Source organism: Mesocricetus auratus, unplaced genomic scaffold (assembly GCF_017639785.1).
Source record: "Mesocricetus auratus isolate SY011 unplaced genomic scaffold, BCM_Maur_2.0 Super-Scaffold_100027, whole genome shotgun sequence".
In the NCBI taxonomy this organism is placed as follows: domain Eukaryota; kingdom Metazoa; phylum Chordata; class Mammalia; order Rodentia; family Cricetidae; genus Mesocricetus; species Mesocricetus auratus.
Window position 1 is genome coordinate 11574866 of NW_024429208.1, and position 21561 is coordinate 11596426.

General features: G+C 37.0%; 1 protein-coding gene across 12 annotated transcripts in view; it reads right to left on the reverse strand.

Moving 5' to 3' along the window:
- The window catches only part of Pcdh15 (protocadherin related 15), a 1295283-nt gene that overhangs the window by 102625 nt on the left and 1171097 nt on the right, over nt 1-21561 (reverse strand). For all 12 annotated transcript variants that reach the window (XR_005871270.1, XM_040732073.1, XM_040732072.1 and 9 more), the window contains 2 exons: nt 9130-9239; nt 7176-7316 (listed from right to left, as the gene is read on the reverse strand). Coding sequence is in view for 11 of the 12 variants with exons in the window: in XM_040732073.1 (XP_040588007.1) it covers nt 7176-7316; nt 9130-9239 (251 nt within the window). In the remaining variant the exon portion in view is untranslated. The remainder of the gene's footprint in view (nt 1-7175; nt 7317-9129; nt 9240-21561) is intronic.

Genomic DNA, 21561 nt, shown 5'->3' on the forward strand with positions numbered 1-21561 from the left:
TAAATTTATTACAAATCTCTTTAGATTTTCAGTACTTTGGTTCTCTTATTGTAACTTCTTGCAAATAATTACTTCTCTTACTTTTAGTATCTCCTTACTGTGCTTGAAATTACCCCTGTAACTTCCTCTAGTTCATTATCAAAGTTCCACTACAAAGGTTGGGTTATTTCGTGGGTGAACTCTTCTGAATGATGTAAACTTTGTACCTGCACTGGCAATTACTCATGGTATGGGTCTTGCATTGTCAATGGTTATGTGTTGCTTTTTTCTCTTTATTCAACCAAAGGGAACCTGAAGGTAGCAATTTGGATTCCAAAATCCTTGTGTCCTCAAATACTGTTATGGTGACAGACATGTGGTAGGTAGTTAGTGAGCAACCATCAGGTCAATGAACGCACTGACACCCAGGGTCTAGACAGTCATCAGGACATGTGGAGGCTTGAGTATGTTGTCTACTGGAGCAAAGGAGAGGGTGTATTAGACAGTGACTACTGAGATACATTTTCATCTTCCCTATATTTGTTTTAGTGCTGGGCTCATAAGCTGGTGGGCAAAAAATGCTTTATTTTTAATTTGCTGGTAAAATATGTTCTTTAAATATGTCTTATACATACTTGGATTTCATTATTCATTACTTTGTGCATTTATTATATTAATACTATAAAAGAGGGTCAATGAAATGTAAGTAAGTTTCTCAGTTATGAAGGAGGGTATCTATCTATCTATCATTTATCTAGATAATTCTGGATGAAATCTCTAAAACAAATGAATGAAAAGTTAGGTAAGCTGAGACTCATAGCTACTTCATTAACAGCTTCAGTGGCGTTTGATGGAGTCCGCCGTGTGTTCTTTGTTAGTTTTTTTCACTATTGGGTGGTGACATTATTGAACACATCCCTTACAGAAAAAGTATATGACCCATAAAACAAAAAGTGATAATTATTTGTTATTTTGTTTAATTTATGTTTCAATAAGCAAGGTCTTGAGTGTCATTATTTAAGGAAACAACCCTTAGCCTCAGCCTCTTGCTGCCATCCCAGGGTCTCCCTAGTCCTTTCCTGGGGCATGTTTTAGTCTTTCCTTCTACACCATCTCCATTTCTTTGTGACTCCACTGACCCACACAACCACTACTAGACTGGAACTCAAGTAGGTAGCCTTTATCCCTTTCCCATCCTCCATTCTGTTCTCTGAAGTTTAACCCTTAGCTGGGCTTCAGTCTGCTCAAAGGAATCCCTCCTCCCAAACCATCTCCATCCTCCATGGACTTGGCCTCTTGGTTCAGACCCAGTGTTCTCTAGCTCTTCCCCATGATCCCTACGAGCATTTTCTGCTAGACCATTCCCATTCCTTTGGGACTCACTGTCATATTGCAGAATAGCTCCTTATTAGGGACATCACAGATAGCACCTTTGACTGGGACCCAGATCTAATCTCCACCAGGAACCATATAGCCACCACACTTGGTTAGGACCCAGACAGAGTAAGAGTAACTAAAGACCAGAATATCACTTAGCAAAGACAAGACCAGATATTTACACCAAGAGGTGAAACACTTCAGAGGAGGTCATAAGTCTAGATGTCTAGCACAAAAACAAATCATGAACAACCAATATGTCTCCTCTAGAAGTCAGCAATCCTATTGCAATAGCCCCTGAGAAAATCAAGTTAGCTAATTTAGAGTAGCATTATCAATATGTTCCAGGACCTTATAATGTTATGAATAAATATCTTAATGAAAGCACAGTTGAATTAAATAATAAAAAATTTTAAAAATAAAAGCAGAAAAGTAGAATTTAACAAAGAAATAGACTCACTAAGGAAAAACCAAATTGAATATAACTGGAAATGAAAAACCCAAGTTATCAAACAAAAGCATCAGATGTAAGCCTATATATTAAAAGACATGGGAGAAAGAGAGATTTAGGTGTTGAAGACAAGATAGAAGAAACAGATAGTCAAATAAAATGTTAAACCTAAACCAAGGGGGGAGTCTCCAGGTTCAAAATGGCAAGAAATCTGGGACATTATGAAAAGACAAAAAAAAGCAGGATAATAGGTATAGACAAAGGAGAAGTCCAGAAAAGGCACAAAAATATTTGAAACAAAACCATAGAAGTAAATTTCCCCAGTCTAAAGAAATATATAAAGAGATGCCTATCAAGGTACAAAAGGCATACAGAACACAAATAGTCAGGCTCAGAAAATAAACTCCCCATGATATATAATAATCAAAACACTAGAGATACAGAACAGACAAGGGATATTAAAAGTTTCAAGGGAAAATGACCAAGTCACATATAAAATAGACCCTTTAGAATAGTATATGACTTTTTAATGGAGAATCTAAAACCCAGAAAGGCTTGAACAGATGTTCAACAAGCTTGAAGGGATCACTGATACCAACACAGACTACTATATCCAGCAAAACTATAAATCATAATTGATGGAGGAAAACAACAACAAGCCACAAAAACAAAACAACAAAAAAATCAGCAAATTCTGTTCACCAATCCAAATCTAAGAAGGCACTAGAACATTGGCTCTCTACCTGTAGATTGCCTAAGACCGTCAGGGATAACAGCTATTTAATTACAATTCATAACAGTAGCAAAATTGTAGTTATAAAGAAGCAATGAAAATAATTTTATGGTTGGGGCTCACCACAACATGAATAACTGTATTAAAGGGTTGCAGCATTACAAAGGTTGAGAACCACTGATCTAGAAAGAAAACTTCAGACTGAAGAGTTTAACTACTTCCAAGAGGACACAAGGAATAAATAATCCAGAACAGTTAATCAAATAGGAAAAAACATTGCTCATTAATAACACAATATTAATAGTTTCAATTTCCCAATTAAAAACACAGGCTGGCAGATTATTTTAGAAAGTAGCTCCCATCTTTCTGCTGCATCCAAGAAATACAGCTCACCATCAAGGGCAGAAAATACTGTAAGGTAAAACAATGGAAAAAGATATTCAAAGAAAACCAAAAAGCACAAGTGTAGATATTTTAATATCTAGAAAAATATGCTTCAAACGAAAACTAACCAGAAGAGATAGGACGGTGCATTACATTTTGTTGATTGAGGGAGAGGTAGCAGTGGAGTTCTAATTAAGATCAAAGAGGGTTTGCTGTGAACTGAAGCTTGCAGAATCTTCTATACACATGGTGAAACTTTACATGACTTATTAGAATTTTGTGACTAAAATACTGCATAACCAGAGCCAGATTATCTTGCGTTGATTTTAGTTCCTTTGAAAGCCATTCCTGCACACTACTGTGTCTGACCTAATATCATTTGGATCCTGTGAAACCTTAGAATGTTTTAGGAGATCACTATCTTCCAAGAGATAATTATGACATTAAGTAGCATCCAAGACCCATAGCAGAGACTGACACAGTTTGCTATAATCTTCCTGTGGGTAATTTCCATTATTTGTAGGAATCTTTTCCTTAACCATGGACATCTGGGGATTGATAGCAATTGCCCTTTCCTGATAAGCCACCTTACTGGCCCCAGCTTCAGCACTTTAAAAACCTGAACGAAGGGGTTGAAGGAAGCGATGGCTCAGTGGTTAGAAGCACTTACTGGTATTGTAAAGGGTCTTGTTGCAGTTCCCCTGCTCCCGTACTGTGGCTCGAAAATAATATCCATTATTATTTGTGTTTGTTAATACCTTAATTTATAAATCTCTTTATTCTATAACAGAAAAGCATGTAATCACTGCCACAATAGAATGTATCTTCCTAGACAACTTGAATTTATATTTTGTGTCATGGTCACTCATTTTTGTTTCAAGAACAAAATATCATTTATTTGCTTTGAGGTCAGAGTTGTTTTGGGTTGGCATTATCTTTAAGAGATAATATGGAGATACTTAAAGATGTATTAGAATGATGAGGCTTAGAGTGATATGATGGGAGGTAGCTGGACTTGTAGAAGAGAGTGTTACACATGTTAATATTTCACTGTGATGGTGTGATAAGAGTTAGATATGGAAATATGTCCCTTTAATCCTAGCACTGAAAAACACGAGTCCATACTGTCTTAAGCTCCAACGTTGAATCTACGACATGAACTCTATAACTGCCTATTTTAATTTTCATCTGCATGCTAAATTTATTTATAGAACTGTTGTAAAATTCAATTTGAAAATTGTTTTATGAACAATCATTTGATGAAGAAGTTGCAATAAAGTATAACTTCAGTGAATTAGATTCTTACTTTTATTAATATGATGTGCAATAGAGTTAAAATCCATAGGGTAGCTAATTTTGTAGCAAATTAAAACCTTTAGACAATTAATTAATTGACCTCAATTTACATAATGGTCGACTTATTTGCATAGCTAATGGACTAGGGATTGATTACAGGCTATTAACAGTTATTAATAGATGGAAAAATGTTGGAAATGTGTGTGTCTTCATTTTGAGCAGAAGGCAAAGGTTAGTCATGAAATGTTAATAACAATATTCAAATAATCAGGCAGTGAACAAATGAATGTGTGCCTCTTAGGCTTCATGCATTTCTGAAAGGTAACTCATGAGTTTGTATTTTTTTAGCTGATCTCATCACTGCATGCCCACCAGGGCACATTCAGGCATTTACCTGGGCGTTGTGTAAAATTCTATTGCCTTTCATCTTTGTTTATACTATAGTGAAGGGAATTACTTATAATATATTTCTATAGATAACTTATCATCTTTCTTTTCTGAAAAATCATAGATAGTCCTTTGGAAATGTAAGGTCCTATACCCTTAGCATGTAGTAAAATTTGTCTTTCAAAGATATTTGTTTCAATGAAAAGTGACAGTTACAATTTTCAATTAACCTCTCCTATTTGTTGTGCTTACAAGTTATATAACACCTTTCTTTCAGAACATTTTGTCTGTTTTCGCTAACAAGTTATATAATATCGCTCTTTTATAACATTTTATCTATTTGTTTAGCCAGATAAGTTCACAGTCTATGGAATCTTCTATCTTCTCTAAAAGTGTAAATGCTTGCAATTTATAGTTTTTTTAAATAACATTCATTTAATTCATTGTGTGTGTGCATGTGTGGGTTTATCATGGGTAAGGGAGAGTCAGAAGACAACTTGCAGGAATCTTTTCCTCAACCATGGGGCCCTGGGGATTGACAGCAATTGCCCTTTCCTGCTAAGCCACCTTACCGGCCCCATCTTAAGGACTTTAACAAAGGGGCCCGAGAGATGGCTCAGTGGTTAAGAGCATTTGCTGCTCTTGTAGAGGTTCTAGTTCCAGCTTCCAGCTCCCAAACTGTGACTCACAACCACCAGTTCTAGAGGATGTGACGCCTTCTTGGGCCTCCATGCACATGTTGCCACACACATAAATGCAGGGAAGCACCAACACACATAAAAATCTACAAAAATTATAAGTGTTTAAAACCTGGGAGACATGGTCTACTCCTTTGAAACAGTTTAAATATACCAGTGACATATTGTTTCTGAGGACAGTTTGATTCTTTTAATTTATGGAGTTCCTCTTAGCCTAGATACATGAGGGAGGGCCTAGGCCCTGCCCCAAATGACTTGATGATCCCTCATGGGGGGTTCCGTGGAGGGCATGGGAGGATGGGAAGAAGAAGGAACTGGGATTGATATGTAAAATAAGATTGTTTCTAATTTAAATAAAATTTATCAAAAAAGTATTATTTACCTGGATTTCTAAATGACTTTGATGTATCTTTACAAACAACAGCCACCCAAGTTTGTTAGGTAAAGTTTATGGTAAGTAACAGTCTCTAGTGACAGTCCCTTACTGAGTCATTGTGCTTGTATATCACATCTCCCACATTTTTTCTCTACCCTGGGCCCTTCTTCAATGCCTGGCTCTCTTTCTGATATCCACATTCCCGAATCTTCCCTTTCTAGAGAAGATGATGAATGTCAGGCTCTAATATGATGCTGAAAGATGATCCCAAAAGGATCATGTTTTAGGCCAGTGGTTTTCAATCTTCCTAATGCTGTGACCCTTTAATACAGTTCCTCATGTTGTGGTGACACCCAACCATAAGATTCGTTGCTACTTCATAACTGTAATTTTGTTACTGTTATGGATTGTAATGTAAATATCTGATATGCAGCATATACAATATGCCAGCCCTGTGAAAGGGTCTTTCCACCCCCTCAATGGGGTCATGACCACAGGTTGAGAACTACTGATTTAGATGCTTGATTGTACTTTTCTTTCTGCAGGTGCCTCTGTTGTATGAAGTTAGGTGAAAGGCGTTTTGGTTGTAACCATTTAGGTCTTAGACAGGAACACTGATTATTAAAGGCTCATTTGCCTTAGTGTGAAAGAATGTTACACACATGGATCTATTGCAATACTGGTAATATCTCCTAGACCCGGTGTCAGTCCTTTCTACAAACTGACTGCTCTTTGCTTTTCCACGGGAGTCATGTTGCTCTGATAGCTCAAAGAAATACTTTAGCATCCCTGTTGCAGCTACATCATGTCTTTTATGTACTGACTGTCAATTCATAACAGTACTGAAACTAAGGATGATCATTTTATCATCATAAAGAAATGTATGGAAATTAAATGGGATGCTATGAGTAATTTAATATTTACTATTAATCACCAATTAAAAATATTAAAATACTATACTTTTACTTTGTTTTCTCTTTGCCTATCTGTCTGTCTCTCTGTGTGTGTACGTTGGGCATATGCATGCCCCTATGTATGTGGTGGTCAGAGGACAGCAAACAGAAGCTGATTCTTTTCTTCCACCGTGAGGATGCTGGGTCCAAACTCATGTCTAGGCTTCATGACAAGCACCATCACTCACTGAGTCATCTTGCCAGCCCACTAGTCACTATTTTAAATGCTTTCCCCTTTATTCTCACATAGGCAGTATTAGCCACATAACCTGGCTTTCAAGGGGGATTAAAAAGTTTGCTGATCAACTTATGCAAGTGAAGTTATCATAACAGTATTTTACACATTATCTGTAAATAGTATGTTATAACCTCATCCCTAGAGTTGCCTTGCCATCCGCTAAGATGAATGGCTATCCCTCTCTAGCACTTAAGAGATCCCTACAGCCTGAAGGGATAGCTTCATTTTATGCATATGTAACTGATTACCAGACCAGCAAAAATACTACAAAATATAGTCATTCTCTTAAGCAATGTAACTTACTTTTTGAAGGAACTCGGAGATTGGCAAGGACTACTTCCAGAGAATCAGCCTGCACCCGAAGCACATAGCTGGTCCTTGTCTCGTAATCCAATGGTGCGTTCACATAGATGACACCTGTGACATTGTTGATTCCAAACTTATCTGGAATTTAAGATACAACTCATTAGTTTCTTCACAAGGCAAGGAAAAAATCTCCTTAAAAGATATCATGGTTTCAACAGCACTAGAAATATCCAAAAGAACTGTTAAGCTTAAAAGTGATGTAACTCCAGTACTTGGAAACATATTTCTGCTGTTGGGATTATCAAAGTGTGATCCCTGAATGGTGAATGAAGACTGTAGCTTTGGTTTCATGTTAATTAGGGAGTCTGCTGGTTGCAGGTGCTCAGTTGGCCATCCTCCTGTCACCGTGATGTTGGTCCTGCCCTAGCAGGGTCTTTCTCTTTCAGAATCCCATCATATTTTGCTTAACTAGCCATTTTCTGTTTTTACTCTTCACCACACACATCCAATCCTGCAGATTTGGTGCTTGGTTATGAACACCGAAGGTCATGTTTGTAATTTAGCTTGTAGGTTACTTTTATACCATGTTTTCTTATTATGAGCATTTTTAAAAGACTTTCCCTTGGTCTCTTTTTTTTTTAAATCACTATGTACGTACTTTAAAAGGAAAGAAGGGATCACTCTCTATCTCTGTAGTATTCCACAGCTTCCTTCCCCACACCCTCCATCACCCTTTCCCTGTAGAGATCACCATCGTTGGAAATACTCTACACGCATGCTTAACAACTGCTGGAGTCTTTAATCTGAGACCATGAGGAACAGACTTGTTTGCTTTTCTCTACATGCCTAGTCACTGGAAGGGCCGTTATCACACAACTGACACTCAGTACTTGCTGAATGAGTAAATGGCTAAAGGGCATGGAACAGTCCCTGTGGTGAAAGCTATGGATAAATAGAGCTTGCAGCTGTCTTCAAGGAAAAGGGCAGGGCGGAACATCAGAACAGGTTGAGAAGTTACAGCCTTTTCAGATGTGGAAGCAGTGGGGAAAGAAGGTTCCATTGCCCCTATGGAGGAGGTGCAGTGCAGCAGCAGATAACACAGAGGATCGATAAACAGGGGGTCAAGTGAGTGCTTCCGGCAGGGGGCAGTCCACTCCAGTGCCAGGTGGGTCACCTGAATGCTTCAGACAGTCTCAGGACTGTTCTTTACGATGGTGTAAAGGACATCCATGTTCATTCTTTGATTAAACACTCAGAATAAACTAATTTATTACATAGTTACTACAAATTCTCAGCCACCCACAATATCGTAGTCTGCTCAGTGCCTCAGAAGAGGAAACAGCAGACAACAGCTGAAATGCAGAGTCATTTCAGGGGAAGATGATATTGTTCCTAGTGGGAAGATGGTGGGAGCATGCATGGGAGAAGATATTGTTCCTAGAATCCAGGAAATGACTACCATTCTGAAAGTGATTAAAAGACAAAACTCAAAATTCCTCTTAACCGATTTGACTGTTTGGGATATTGTATTATATGACACAGGTGTCTGTTAGCACTGACTTGTCTTTTTTGGTATTTATATTTACATAAGATCCCAAAGCTTCTTCAGGATAACTATGATGTGAGGTCAGGCTTGTGGTACACACAGAGGGGAGAGATGAGCCTAGAAAATAATTATCTCTTGTAGTGGAAAGAACAATTCATTCATTTTGAAGAAATGTCACAAAATATCACTAAGGAAGGGAGGGTAGAAGCCTCTATAATTGAATGTTAAGCATTAATCAGGGCACACAATGACTTTAGCTAATGCACCTAGACTATTAATCAAGTCATCAATGACACTGAAGACAGACAATTACATTAAATAGAAAAATAAGAGTTTAATTAAAATTTCACCTGATTCTACATTTATTGGTTTTTGGAGAAAGTATAGGCAAAATTCTCTACATACCTTCCTCATTTCCTGCCACAATGGAGTACACGATACTCTGATTGATAGCAGCAGCGGAAATGACACCAACTACAGTCCCTCTGGCGGCGAGCTCACTTACAGGAGGAGGTCTGCAGGGTTAATAATAAAAGATGCTCATTTCCTTTTTTCTTCCTTCCTATCTATTTTAGTACAATGCTATTATTATTGTAATTATCATTATTTATTTTTTTGAGACAAGGTTTCTCTGTGTAGCTCTGGCTATCCTGGAACTCATTCTGTAGATCAGGCTGAATTTGAACTCAGAGATCCTCCTGCTTCTGCCTCCCAAGTCCTTGGATTAAAGATGTACATGATGTCTTAAGGATAGCCTCACACCCAAAAATATAAGCAACATTTATTTTTAAGAGTGAAACTCGAAAAATACAACAATTTATTCAAATATCTACTGATAAACAATAATACTTTTATGAACTTTAGGATATTTCTTCCAGTTGCAATTCCTAAAGCATCACACACATTTTTTATAGCAGGCTCATCACATCGGTTATATTAATAGACTTTGAATGTCATACCACCTACGTTAATTTATTAACAATTATTAAAAGTAAAACTCATTAAAATGATTTAAAACAATTATTAAAATGCTAGCCAAATTAACTTGTCTTCATAAAGGACAAGAGCCATTTAGGTCATTTTGATTAAAAAGAATAAAGTAGATATTTAATTTTAATTCACTTATTTAATTTACTCCCATCCAGTTCTCTGTTTTCTACTGTGCTTTGTGCAGTGTTGGTTCCTTCACTAGTCATCTGAAACTCTGGGGAGAGCTGCCTCACCACTAAGGATGAGTGAATAAATGCATCATGGGGATCCAGCATTGGACCGAACCATGCCCTCTGAATGTGGGTGCCAGCTGGGAGGCCTGGGTAGTCTATGGGACCTCTAACAGTGGAGCCAGTGTTTATCTCTAGTGCACGAGTGGACTTTGGGAACACATTCCCTATCGAATATTGCATCCCAGATACACGAAAGAGGGCCTAGGCCCTCTCCCAAATGATGTGATGGACTTTGATGCCCCCCCCACCGTGGAGGGCCTCACTATCTTTGGGGAGCAGGCAGGGGTGCTAGGGAGTTGGTGGGAAGCGTGGGAGGATGGGAGGATGAGGGAATGGGAGGATTGATATGTAAAATAAGATTGTTTTAAAAATAAAAAATTATTTAGAAAATATATCCTCTTTCTTTGGCCAATAGGAACTCAAGCAGGGCAGGATCCTGAAGGCAGAAGCTGAGTCATGGAGGGGAGCTGTTTACTGGCTTGCTCAGCCAGCTTTTTTATAAAACACATGGCCCATTCACCCCTTCCCCCAAGTCCAGGGATGGCACCTCCCACCATGAACTGGGCCCTCCCACATTAATCACTAATTGAGAAAATTCCTTACAGTTGGATCTCATGGAGTCGTTTTCTCAACTGAGGCTCCTTTCTTTCAGATAATTCTAGCGTGTGTCAAGGTGACAGACAAAAACAGCCTTTACACAATCCCTCTACATTTGAATTATATTATAGATGTATCCATGCCTGTCCTACCAAGAGCATTTTACTTACTGAAATAATGAATTCTATCTTATAATTCCTTTATTTAGTAGTTTTATCAATTCCATTTATGAATTTTAATGTTGTTACATTAGAAAAAGCAACATGGATGGAGTAGATATTATTGAACTAATATATTCCATAAGTAACCAATCTAGACATTGTTTCTGTACTGGGTCAGTACAATAGAAATGCCCTGACCTTTAAATGGCACATTTACAAACAAAGTTCTATGTTTGGATTTGATATCTAATTATAAATTTGTAGTATTTGATATTGTATAGGAAAACAAAGATTATTTGTTTCACTACTGTTGATTAATTAGTGACCATGTAGAACTGAACCATGAAGGTAGGGCAGAGAGTTCTAACAGAATTGTCCACTATTTCTTCCTGGCATTCTTGCCCCTCGTTCGTCTTTTCCTACTTGAGGGCTAAGTGCTAATAATTTCTAACCAGAATAACATGACAGTCACCTAAGAGATCGAGTGACATAACTGAAAACTTAAGTTCAGACAATAGATACTCTTGAACACATCTTTTGCTGGACAAAGTAACATCAGCTACTCTGGGAGTGATGCATATGGCAGGAAATTGAAGATTATATCGTCACCATAGCCAACAGACCTTATTGACAACATCCCTCCTTGACTGAATACCAGTTGTCACGGGGCAAAATCCAAAAGTGATGTTTGACCACCAACCTGCAATGAACCTAAGCCCCAAGATCTAACACTTTCAAATCTTGACATGAATCCTTGTGCTTAGAAGTGTATCCAAGTTCAATCATTCACTGGGGATTTACATAAGCCTCTGAAGAGACTGGTCCCCACCTGTGTGAGAACACTGTGAGAGATCACAAAACATGCTGTAGGTAGTCCATGCCTGGGTTCCTGACTGCTGAAGCTTCCAGATGATAATGGTGTTGTTCTTACACTCTAAGTTTTTTTGTGATATGACTGTGTTGTACTGGATACTCAAAGACTAGAACAGTGAGTTGTTAATTTGTGACATAATATCCCATACTATTTTCTAAAAATAATTTTGACACAAGTACATATTAGTCATAGTATGGGATGATTTTTCAAAACTGGAATTGTTTTGTAGAGATTTATTTTGATTGTGTTTCTATCCTGTTACTATATGAGAAAAGCTAACTGCTATGTCCTCATCACTGGTCTATTTTGCCATCAGTACAAGTTGTATATGTATGAATCTGACAGCTTGAACAAGTGACCTTCTAGCATTAACATTAGGAAAAGAATTTAAACATGGAAACGGTATGCTACACTCACTTTTGCTACTTTAACGGAATAATCAGGATAGAAATAATTAATACAGGAAAAATCAATGACATAATTTATAATGGAATTTACATCTTCTGCATACCAATAAAGCATTTAAATTCTTCTTGGTAGTGAATGTGTAAAACTAATTTACTTCTAGACAAATATCAGCTCATTAACCTTTGCCTTAATTATTCTAGCGGCACACTTCCCTCTACCAGAACAAACACTGCTATAAAAATTCAATTTTCTTCTGACTGAATTGAGTGGACCTCTATGATAAGTGAACATTAGATTAAGCATTTTCAGTTCTTCTCTGTTTATTGGCAGTCAGGCCCATTTTATGATTGTTTTATGCTTTGGAAAATATCTGTTACATTATTTGACAAATTATATTCTCTTTCTGCAGTGAGATATAACTTGAATGTATTAACTACAAATTATGAACAAGATAATTCTATGGATAGAGAGACAGATTCATAATCAGGTTAAATTAGATGAGCGTGAATCACCATGGAGATGGATGGAGGTAAGGCTATAGACAATGTATAACTCAGATGTTGTATTATATTGACAGTCTCCATGAATACAAGTCCAGGGTGATATTCCCAATTGACAAAAGAAATTCAAAGTTCTTAAAATATGATTTGTATGAATTTTTAAAATTTGACAACTAATGGATTCTGCTTTGTAGCATCAGGTGACTATATCTGATTGATGGATGAAAACATTTTTAAAGTTTATTTTCAAATTTCTTTGTGACTGATAGATTATGATGTATTATGTTCTTCTTTACTTCTACAAAGTATAATCAAAATGTACTGCTTAATTTCAGAAGCAATTAATTATAGGTTAAAAAAGGAAAAGATTTCTCACAAGGCTTAGCCCAAACAAATCTTCCACCATTAACTCATGAACCTGAAATTCCTTTTATAATAAGTATCAGTAGACCTCTTTAAATTTATTTTTTGGGGTTTTCAAGACAGGGTTTCTCTGTATTGTTTTGGAGGCTGTCCTGGAACTTGCTCTGTAGACAAGGCTGGCCTCCAACTCACAGAGATCTGCCTGCCTCTGCCTCCCGAGTGCTGGAATTAAAGGTGTGCACCACCAATGCCTGGCTAAATTTATTTTTTAAAGATAATATCTGGCTATGCTGTCTAGTTGTTGTAGGGTTCTCTCTGTAGCTCAGGTTGCCCTCAGACTTGAGTAATAGTCCTGTTCCTGTGTTCCTGAGTATTGGGATTACAGGTATGAATCACCGTCATGGACTTAGTTTTCTTTTTTAAAGTTTTTATTAGTTTTTCAAGGCTTTCACGCAGTACATTTTACTCATAATTACCCCCACCCCTCCCAGATCCATCTTTGCCTTTCTTCCTGCTCAACTTTGCTTCTAGCCCTCTGCTATAAAATCTATCAAGTCCAATTTGTGCTATTTATGTATCCTTGTCTGTGTAGCTCAACCACTTGAGCATGGCCAACCTACTAGGGGTCATAGTCTTAAGAAAACTGACTCTTCTTCTCACAGCAACCATTAACTGTAAATATCTCTTGGCTAGGCATGGGACTGTGCCAACCTCCCTTCTCCTTGTAAAGTTTTGCCTTGTCATTCATGGGCTTTGTGCACGCTGGCACAGTTACTATGAGTGAGTATGTGTTACTACTCTTGTGTCAGAAAACACTGGTTATTTGTAATCATCTGAGACCTCTGCCTCTTACACTCTTTCCATTCATATCTTTCATAATGATCCCTGAGTCATGGGAGGCGGGGATGTGACATTCTATTTGGCACTGAATATTCCACCGTGTTTCATTTCTCATGCGTTTATCACTTGTGGGTCTCTGTTAGTTACCAGCTACTTATTTTTTTAAAGGCTTCTCTGATAAGGATTGAGAGAGGCACCAATATATGGGTATAATTACAAGTCATTAGAAATTAATTTAATAGTAATTCTTATTAGTAGAATAATGGCAGTAGGTCCTCTCCTATTTTCTGGGCAGCCTGAGTAACAGCATAATGTATGGGGCTCCTCTCAAGAAGCAAGGTTAACATCCAACCCATGACATATGTGTCACTATTACACCCCAATTGCAATTCTTGCCAGCCAGTCATTACTGTATTACACATGGATCACACTTGGGCAGGACTACAGTAGCAGGCAATCCTCCAATCCCAGCCTTATGAAAAGCTGGCTAGTAGGGATGAAACTCTCATGTTAGTCTGAGTATGTTTTCTCCATGTTCTGTGACTTAAGCATGTGGTGTCTTAAGCCACAGGGTCTTATCAGGAACTCCTGTAGTGTAGCCAAGAGTAATGGCAATGGCCTGTAGTGTTTTGGGGTCCTTGTACAGTAACTCAAAAATGAGGGGCCTAATTGGGGTATTGTTCCCCTGTTATAGGGCAACTCTATTTAAACTCCTCTAATCCATGTTTTAGAAAGCTTTTATAGTAGTGAAATAAATTATTGCTTTTTCAAAAGGAAGCTCTTAGTTATTATTAGTGTTAGTTATTCCTCCCCTTATTTCTTGATATACTCTGCCTTCTCACTCCCACTCCATTTAATCCTACTTATTCCCTTTCTTCCCTTTATACCACTGCATTGAATTCCCTTGAAGCCCCCTCCTTACCATGGCCCCTTACTAATTTCCTGATTCCTGTGGGTATTCCAAGCGAAATGGACACATCTGAAAATGAAAGCTAGCACCCATTTGTTTTGTTGAAAAAGAAAACAAGACAGAATTAAAAAAAAAAGTAACACGTGTCATCGTTCTTTTGGGTCTGGGTTATATCACTCAGACTGTTTCCAGTTCCACTCATTTACCCGAGAAATTAATTTTGTTTTCCTTAACAGCTGAATAATATTCCATTGTGTAATTATTGCCAAATAAAGGCAACGAAAAAGAGCAAAACAAAATATAGTAACTCTATTCCTGGGCAAGGAAGTGGAAGGTGGGGCGACATAGGATCACTTCCCAGCTTCCAGGATGGCTCTTAATACTGCATTCCCAGGCCTTGTGTGAGAGTGAGCTCACACAAGTTCCAGAGATTCAGGCAGCGTAATGGTGTAGCCCAGCATCATGTACTGGGGAGTGGCTGTGGTGTGTTCACGTGCCCATTTCTGCTGCTGGCATAGTCAGAATTTCTCCTGTCCCAGTCTGCTTTACGGTGACCTCAAAACTCCCCTATTTCCCTTGCTTCTGCTCTCCTCTGAGCCTTCAGTTGGACGATCTGTTTACCACCTCTCCTCCCATTTCCCAAAATGCCATGAGGTTAAAATTACATGGCATGGGATACTGCCTTTCTTTTAGCCACAAGCACTTTGGTTTCCCAAGGAGCTTCACGCTATAATATCCCATTTCATTGCCTTGCTGGATAATGCATCATTGCATGCATGGACCAAAACAGCAGTGTTTTTTTTTCTAAGAAGATTGATCAAAATAACTCTAAAGATACTGTTTTAAATAAATCTTTGTAAATAAAGTATGGACCAGAAAGATGATCAACTTTGTAATAATTTATATGTAAGAAATATGCAACATAACTTTTCTTGGTGTCATAAATTAATGTGTTTAATGTTTCTAATTGTTTGGGAAAATACATGGTGTAATAATTCTTTTTCAATGAAATGTTCTAAAGTATCTGAGTCATCTAGATAATAATTATACTAAAATAACATAATTTGTAGCATCCAAATGTTAGAGCCCATTTTTACAATATGAATAGAGGTGAAATAATTATTTCACAGTTTAAAATCAAGGTTTATATTTGGGTTCAAGAAGTAACAGTGAAAGTAAATGTTATTCATGCTGAACCAGGCTCCTAATTATTTTAAATGCTGTGCAGTTTAGGGCATAAAAGTGTTTGTCAACAGATGTTATAAAAGTTCAGTGGTTCCAATCTGGTTCTATTGCCCTACATCTAGAGAGAGACAAATCTAATTTATTTTGACATGTTGGAATTCAATATATTTGCAAATCAGTGCCAATTAAGGGACCATTTTTATATCTGCTATGAGAAAATTTAATGAAAATGAGGAGAAATAAATACCCAATGAAACTCCTATTACTGTAACCTTGTGGTAATTGTGCCAGAGTGACCCAATTATACACATTTAACTAAGAAAAAGAGTGCCAAGACAGGACTCTTCAGAGATACCAGCACCCTGTGATTCTGAGGATGAACTATAAATAAGAACAAAAGTCAAGGACCATGTGGGCAGAAGCTTTCAGAGGTTTACAAGGCTCCTTCAGCATCAGATGTGAAAGTAGGTATCCAAAGGATTTCTCAAATTATTGTCAATATAAAAATGTCACCTAGGGTAACATTCATGTGTGCATAGGGTGTATAAGTGTGGTAAGCTTGGGGCAATATCACATGACTTGGAGTCTAACACTGAATAGGTATCAAGGTTTCTAGTTTGTCTCATGGCAGCATGGGAAATAATCTGATATAGTGTTATCAAGGACAGACGGGAACATGGGAGGAGATGTTCAGGCAACCTCCAAAAGCTCAGTGACCATCCTGAACACCAGTAGGGTGCATATAGTGAGATAATTTTGAAGTTACCCATTTTGACTGAAATTACTGAAATTGTCTTCCAGTCTCTTAGGCCTTAGCTTCATTGTTCTTATAGCTTTACTAGAAAACTTGACATTGTAAGTTGTTTCTGTAAAATCTTTAAGAAAAATCCTTCTTGCCAGATTTATGGTTTGGGACACTGGCACTGCCACTGGCCAGGGAGGTATGCTTTGACACAGTGTCACTAGATCTATTCTATTATTGGCCCCCATACCTGGTTATTCTGTTTTATGGGTTCCCTGCTTCACATTGTAAAACAACCTCTACTAGTGAACATAGGAGGACCTTTCTAGCACAGCATTCTCTTTTTTAAAAATTATTTATTTATATTTATGTACGACTGTTCTGCATACCAGAAAAGGGCATTAGATCCTATTATAGATAGGTGAGAGTCATCATGTGGTTGCTGGGAATTGAACTCAGGACCTCTGGAAGAGCAGCCAGTGCTCTTAACTGCTGAGCCATCTCTCCAGCCCGTCTCTAGCATACCACATAATGAAAACTCCCTTGCCATGCAATGTGGAGCTTAGACTGAGTTCTGGCCTTCTCCTTTATCACAGTAGCTTGTTATCTTTTGTGTGATCAATATGCTAAGCTTGGTTTGTTTGTGTGTCCCTCTTTTCTTGATAGAATCATATGTAAATGCAGCTTGGATCAGCATAAATTCTATCCAAGCAACCCATGGAGCATAAGAAATACTCCATGGCTATTTGAAACCTCTACATTTACTTAAACAGTGATATGTAACTTACACGCACACACAGGAGAAGCCTGTAATAAGCAAGACTCCACTCATAAACAGCAGGAAACAGGGTACTCAAGTCACAAGGCACACACCACAAATCAAAGGTATGTCGAGAGAGATTCTAACAATCAATCATATGATTCAATTTATTTGGGACAATCCTTTTGTGCCTACCACTGCAGCTTAAAACAGTGTGTGTCTTTTTACATTGAAAAGTACTGTGCCATGGGCATTGTAAAGATAGAGTAAACAGGAAGTTTTACCCTTTCACTTATATTTGCAATCTAATTAGTGACACAGGGCATATCAGAACTTGCCTCTGAATTATACCTTCATAATGTCATATAATAGTCGTTGTTTTTTTCTTGTTTGCATTTCCTTGATATACCTTTTCCTATCATGTGATTTTTAATGCATGTGATTTTGTTTCTGTGCACTGTTTAATGGAACGTAACCATGTTTTAAAATTTTACAAGAAGAGAATTAATTATCCCTTGGGAGATGAATTAAATAGCACAGCTACTGAGTACCAGAGAACACCAAAGATGAATGACTTCATCATTATAAATGAAAAGTAAAACTATGTCTTCATTGTGAATCCATACTCAGTGAGATCTGACTTCAGTTCTGAGTGGTAAGTATGACTTTTTCTGGTCAGCATTTTCAAATTTCTCTTGCAATACATAATAAAAATAAGGCCCTTCATATTGCTCATAAGTCCCTTCAGTCTGGTCAGCTTACACCTTTAGGCTCATCAAGTCAAACCATACCTCCAGAGCCCTGAAACAGGACACTCCACAAGGAGAGATTGCACACAAGGAAGGAAAGATGCCATCTGTTAAACTGTGAGTAATGAACTCCAACTGAGGGAAACAACAAGAAACCATAAATCATCTACAGCTCAGAAGACTCAAAGAAGTTCAGTCCCATGTGGCAGAGAAAGTGTTTGGATTCACTCTAAATGCCCCAAGCCTTTTCTCAAATAGAAAGAGAAACTCTCTTGTGTCTGAGCAGGAATGACTTGAATAGTGACAGAAGAAGATATGGCATGTTACCTTCAGGAAATATGAGATTTCATGAGGGACAACCAATCTACACGAAAGTGGAGCTGCTTTAGTCAACAAGTAACACTGTCTACATTGGAATGTTCACACAGATCTTCTTGTCTTTTTTTGTAGCCTCTTCAACCAGTGCTTACTCCCTAAATTCATATTCTTGCTGGCTAAAGGTCTTTAAATCTGCAAATCAAGATTTCCATGAATGATAGCAATGGCCCTTATTAGAACACAATTTTAATTCTTTGACAAATGAAATCTCATGGGACTGCTGTGAAAACATTGCTTCTACTATTATCATTTAGTATATAAGATAGATATCTCGATTATAAATTATAATTTTCCTCATTTTATAAATTAGAAGGTAGACTATTAATTCTTTATACAGTTTATACTAATTTCAATCTCCAATACAAAAGGAGTTCAGACTGAGTTTAATTATGAGTTATATGTAAGTTTTACTGTCCATTAGTGATGAAATTAATTCACATTAATCAGGAACATACTGGTTTTTAATTTTAATATGGAAATTGTGAAGGTTATACTTTAGTAAAGAGTATTTAAAGTTTGAAAAATATCAAGATGTTCTTTTGTATAATTATCTTTTATCTGGGTTTGATATATTAAAATTGAATAATAGTAGAGACAGAGTAATATCTCTATAAGATTAGCAAAATACTTAAGAAATTAACAAAAATATATTTGGAACATTTGATCTTTTGCTTATTTGCATATAGTTACAAATTAATTTTTATTTTCATAGGAACTATACTTTAAAATGCACAGTTTTTAAGTGTCTATAAGATAGCCTTCAATTTGAAATATTTAACAAAAAATTGACAAATCTCTATCATAAATGTATACCAAAGCTCTCTCTCGTATGTATGTATGTATGTATGTATGTATGTATGTATAATGTGTTTTTTGGAAAATTTTAAAGTAATTGTTTTTGACTAATTTTTTGATAAATGGAGTAAGACACTGCATTTTCCACCCAAAATCAATATTTCCATTTAGACTGCATGGGTATATCTTAGACATGTTGACCTTTCCATGATATTTACTCTCAACCTGAAGGCAAGTGAATTCCAGTGTATGCATGATTCAGTCTGCCATCCTCAGATGAAGATCAAATGTCATTCTTCAGAGTGCTAACATACTTGACCTACAGAAGTCAATCAATTCTTGGGTATCCATCCAACCTTAACTACTACCATAATTTTAGTATTCTTGCATAGGGTAATGGGGAGACATGTTAATGACATGAATTTTTCATGACAACACAATAACTTTCCAAGAGATGCTAAATAATGAAAGACAGAAACCCTCTCATTCAACATGAACATGTTATAGTTTAGTTGCATCTTGAGGCTACAGCCAGAGGAGATTTTAAGGGTTACACTATGGAATTTTATGTAGTATTTGTGTTATTTGTATGTGAGGGATATGTGTCCCTCATCAAACTGCAGTTAATGATGAGGACAGCAGAGACGCAGAGATGGGAGGTTTGTACTATAACCCGTGGATGGCCTGATTGTCATGTAGACACTTATGAGAGATGCTACTCATTTCAATGTCAATAAAGTCTGGGATGTTGTGATGTTTTGACTTGGGTTCATAGTATATATTTTTCTTAAAGTCCTCTAGCCTGACCCTTATTCCCTTCTAATCCTCTTACATGGGAGTTTCCTTTAAAGAGATTGTTGCTTTGTAAATGTCAAGATAAATTTGGTAATTTATTGTTGCAGGAATTTACTATTTTGATAGATATAAGATAATTTCAATGTATTTATGATTAATTAGGTAATGTTTTAAGGAAATTGATATTAATATAGTCTTTAAATATATGTATATTAAAGCAGGCCTTATATATTAAAATAAAATGAGTAAGTTGGATATATTTAATACATATTAATTTACATACACATTCCACATTAATAACAACACCAATTACATGGAGTTTTCATTCCTCAACTACCCAAACCATGTCAGGATACTTACTTACCAATAATTACCAGTAGGCTGTCATGTCATCTTTTTCTCATATAACACTTTTAACTCAGTTTTAGTCATACTACTTAGAAGAGGGGCTCAATAATGAAATGGATGATGGCCCAAAGAGGAATGAATTAGAACAAAAGATCTAAGAAATTGGATGTAATCACTGTAGTATTGATGTATGGCCAACTCCTTAATCTTCACATTGGTTCTAAGATTGAAAGGGGCAAATGAAAGATTAAGACAGCTTAGGCCAGTGAGTTGCCTCAATGAGCAAAAATATTCACTTTATAAGCTTGAGGACTTCATTTTGAACCTTAAAGTCCACCAAGGAATGACAGGAGAGAACTGATTTCACAAAGTTATCAAAACATACACACAATAACAGTGTTCCCTCCACCATAAATATATGCACAGAATAAGTAAAAATGAAAATAAAAATACCCCAGCATATTTAACCTTGCAGCAAGGATTTCAGTTAAACCAAATAATAAATTGCCAGGTCCAGTCAAATTGTGGGAAATGGTTTAAATAAGATATGAGGGGACACACACACAAACACACACACCCACTGGAGCCTCAATATAGTTATGTTGGTGCGTTACATCATTGCATGTTTAATCTTGTTTTAAGCTTACTCAGACTGAAATGCCCTGGGAGAGAAGAACACACTTCTGGGTGTGACTGTTAGGCATAATTATAGAGAGAATTCCCTAATGGAGAAAGGGCTATCTTGAAAGTGGTTGGTGCTATCACACAAACTGGGGATCCAGATGGAATTGAAGGGTAAGGAGAGGGTCCCTGTACCAGCTTTCTCAAATGTTCACTTCTTGGCTGACATAGAGCTGCACTCATTCCCGATGTGAGACAAGTGCATGGCTTTTTAACTGCTACATCATCGCTGTCTCTGAGTTTCCCTATTTGGGAGACTTGAGTGATCCAAGTGGCAGTTCCAATATACATGAGACAGTACGGTTTGTGGAAGATGGTGCCATGACTGTCAAGAATTTGGTTTAAATTCTTGAGATAAATGAATAGTCCATCTTTAAATTCTGTCACTTGTTGGAAATAAACTTTCCAATAGGAACTGAGGACACATCACACTTGAGTGGAGACAGTCTCGAGACCTAAAATTACAGGTATTCCAGCACCCACTGTGACTTTTCTTGTAACATACTGTTCACATGTAAATTCTGAGTC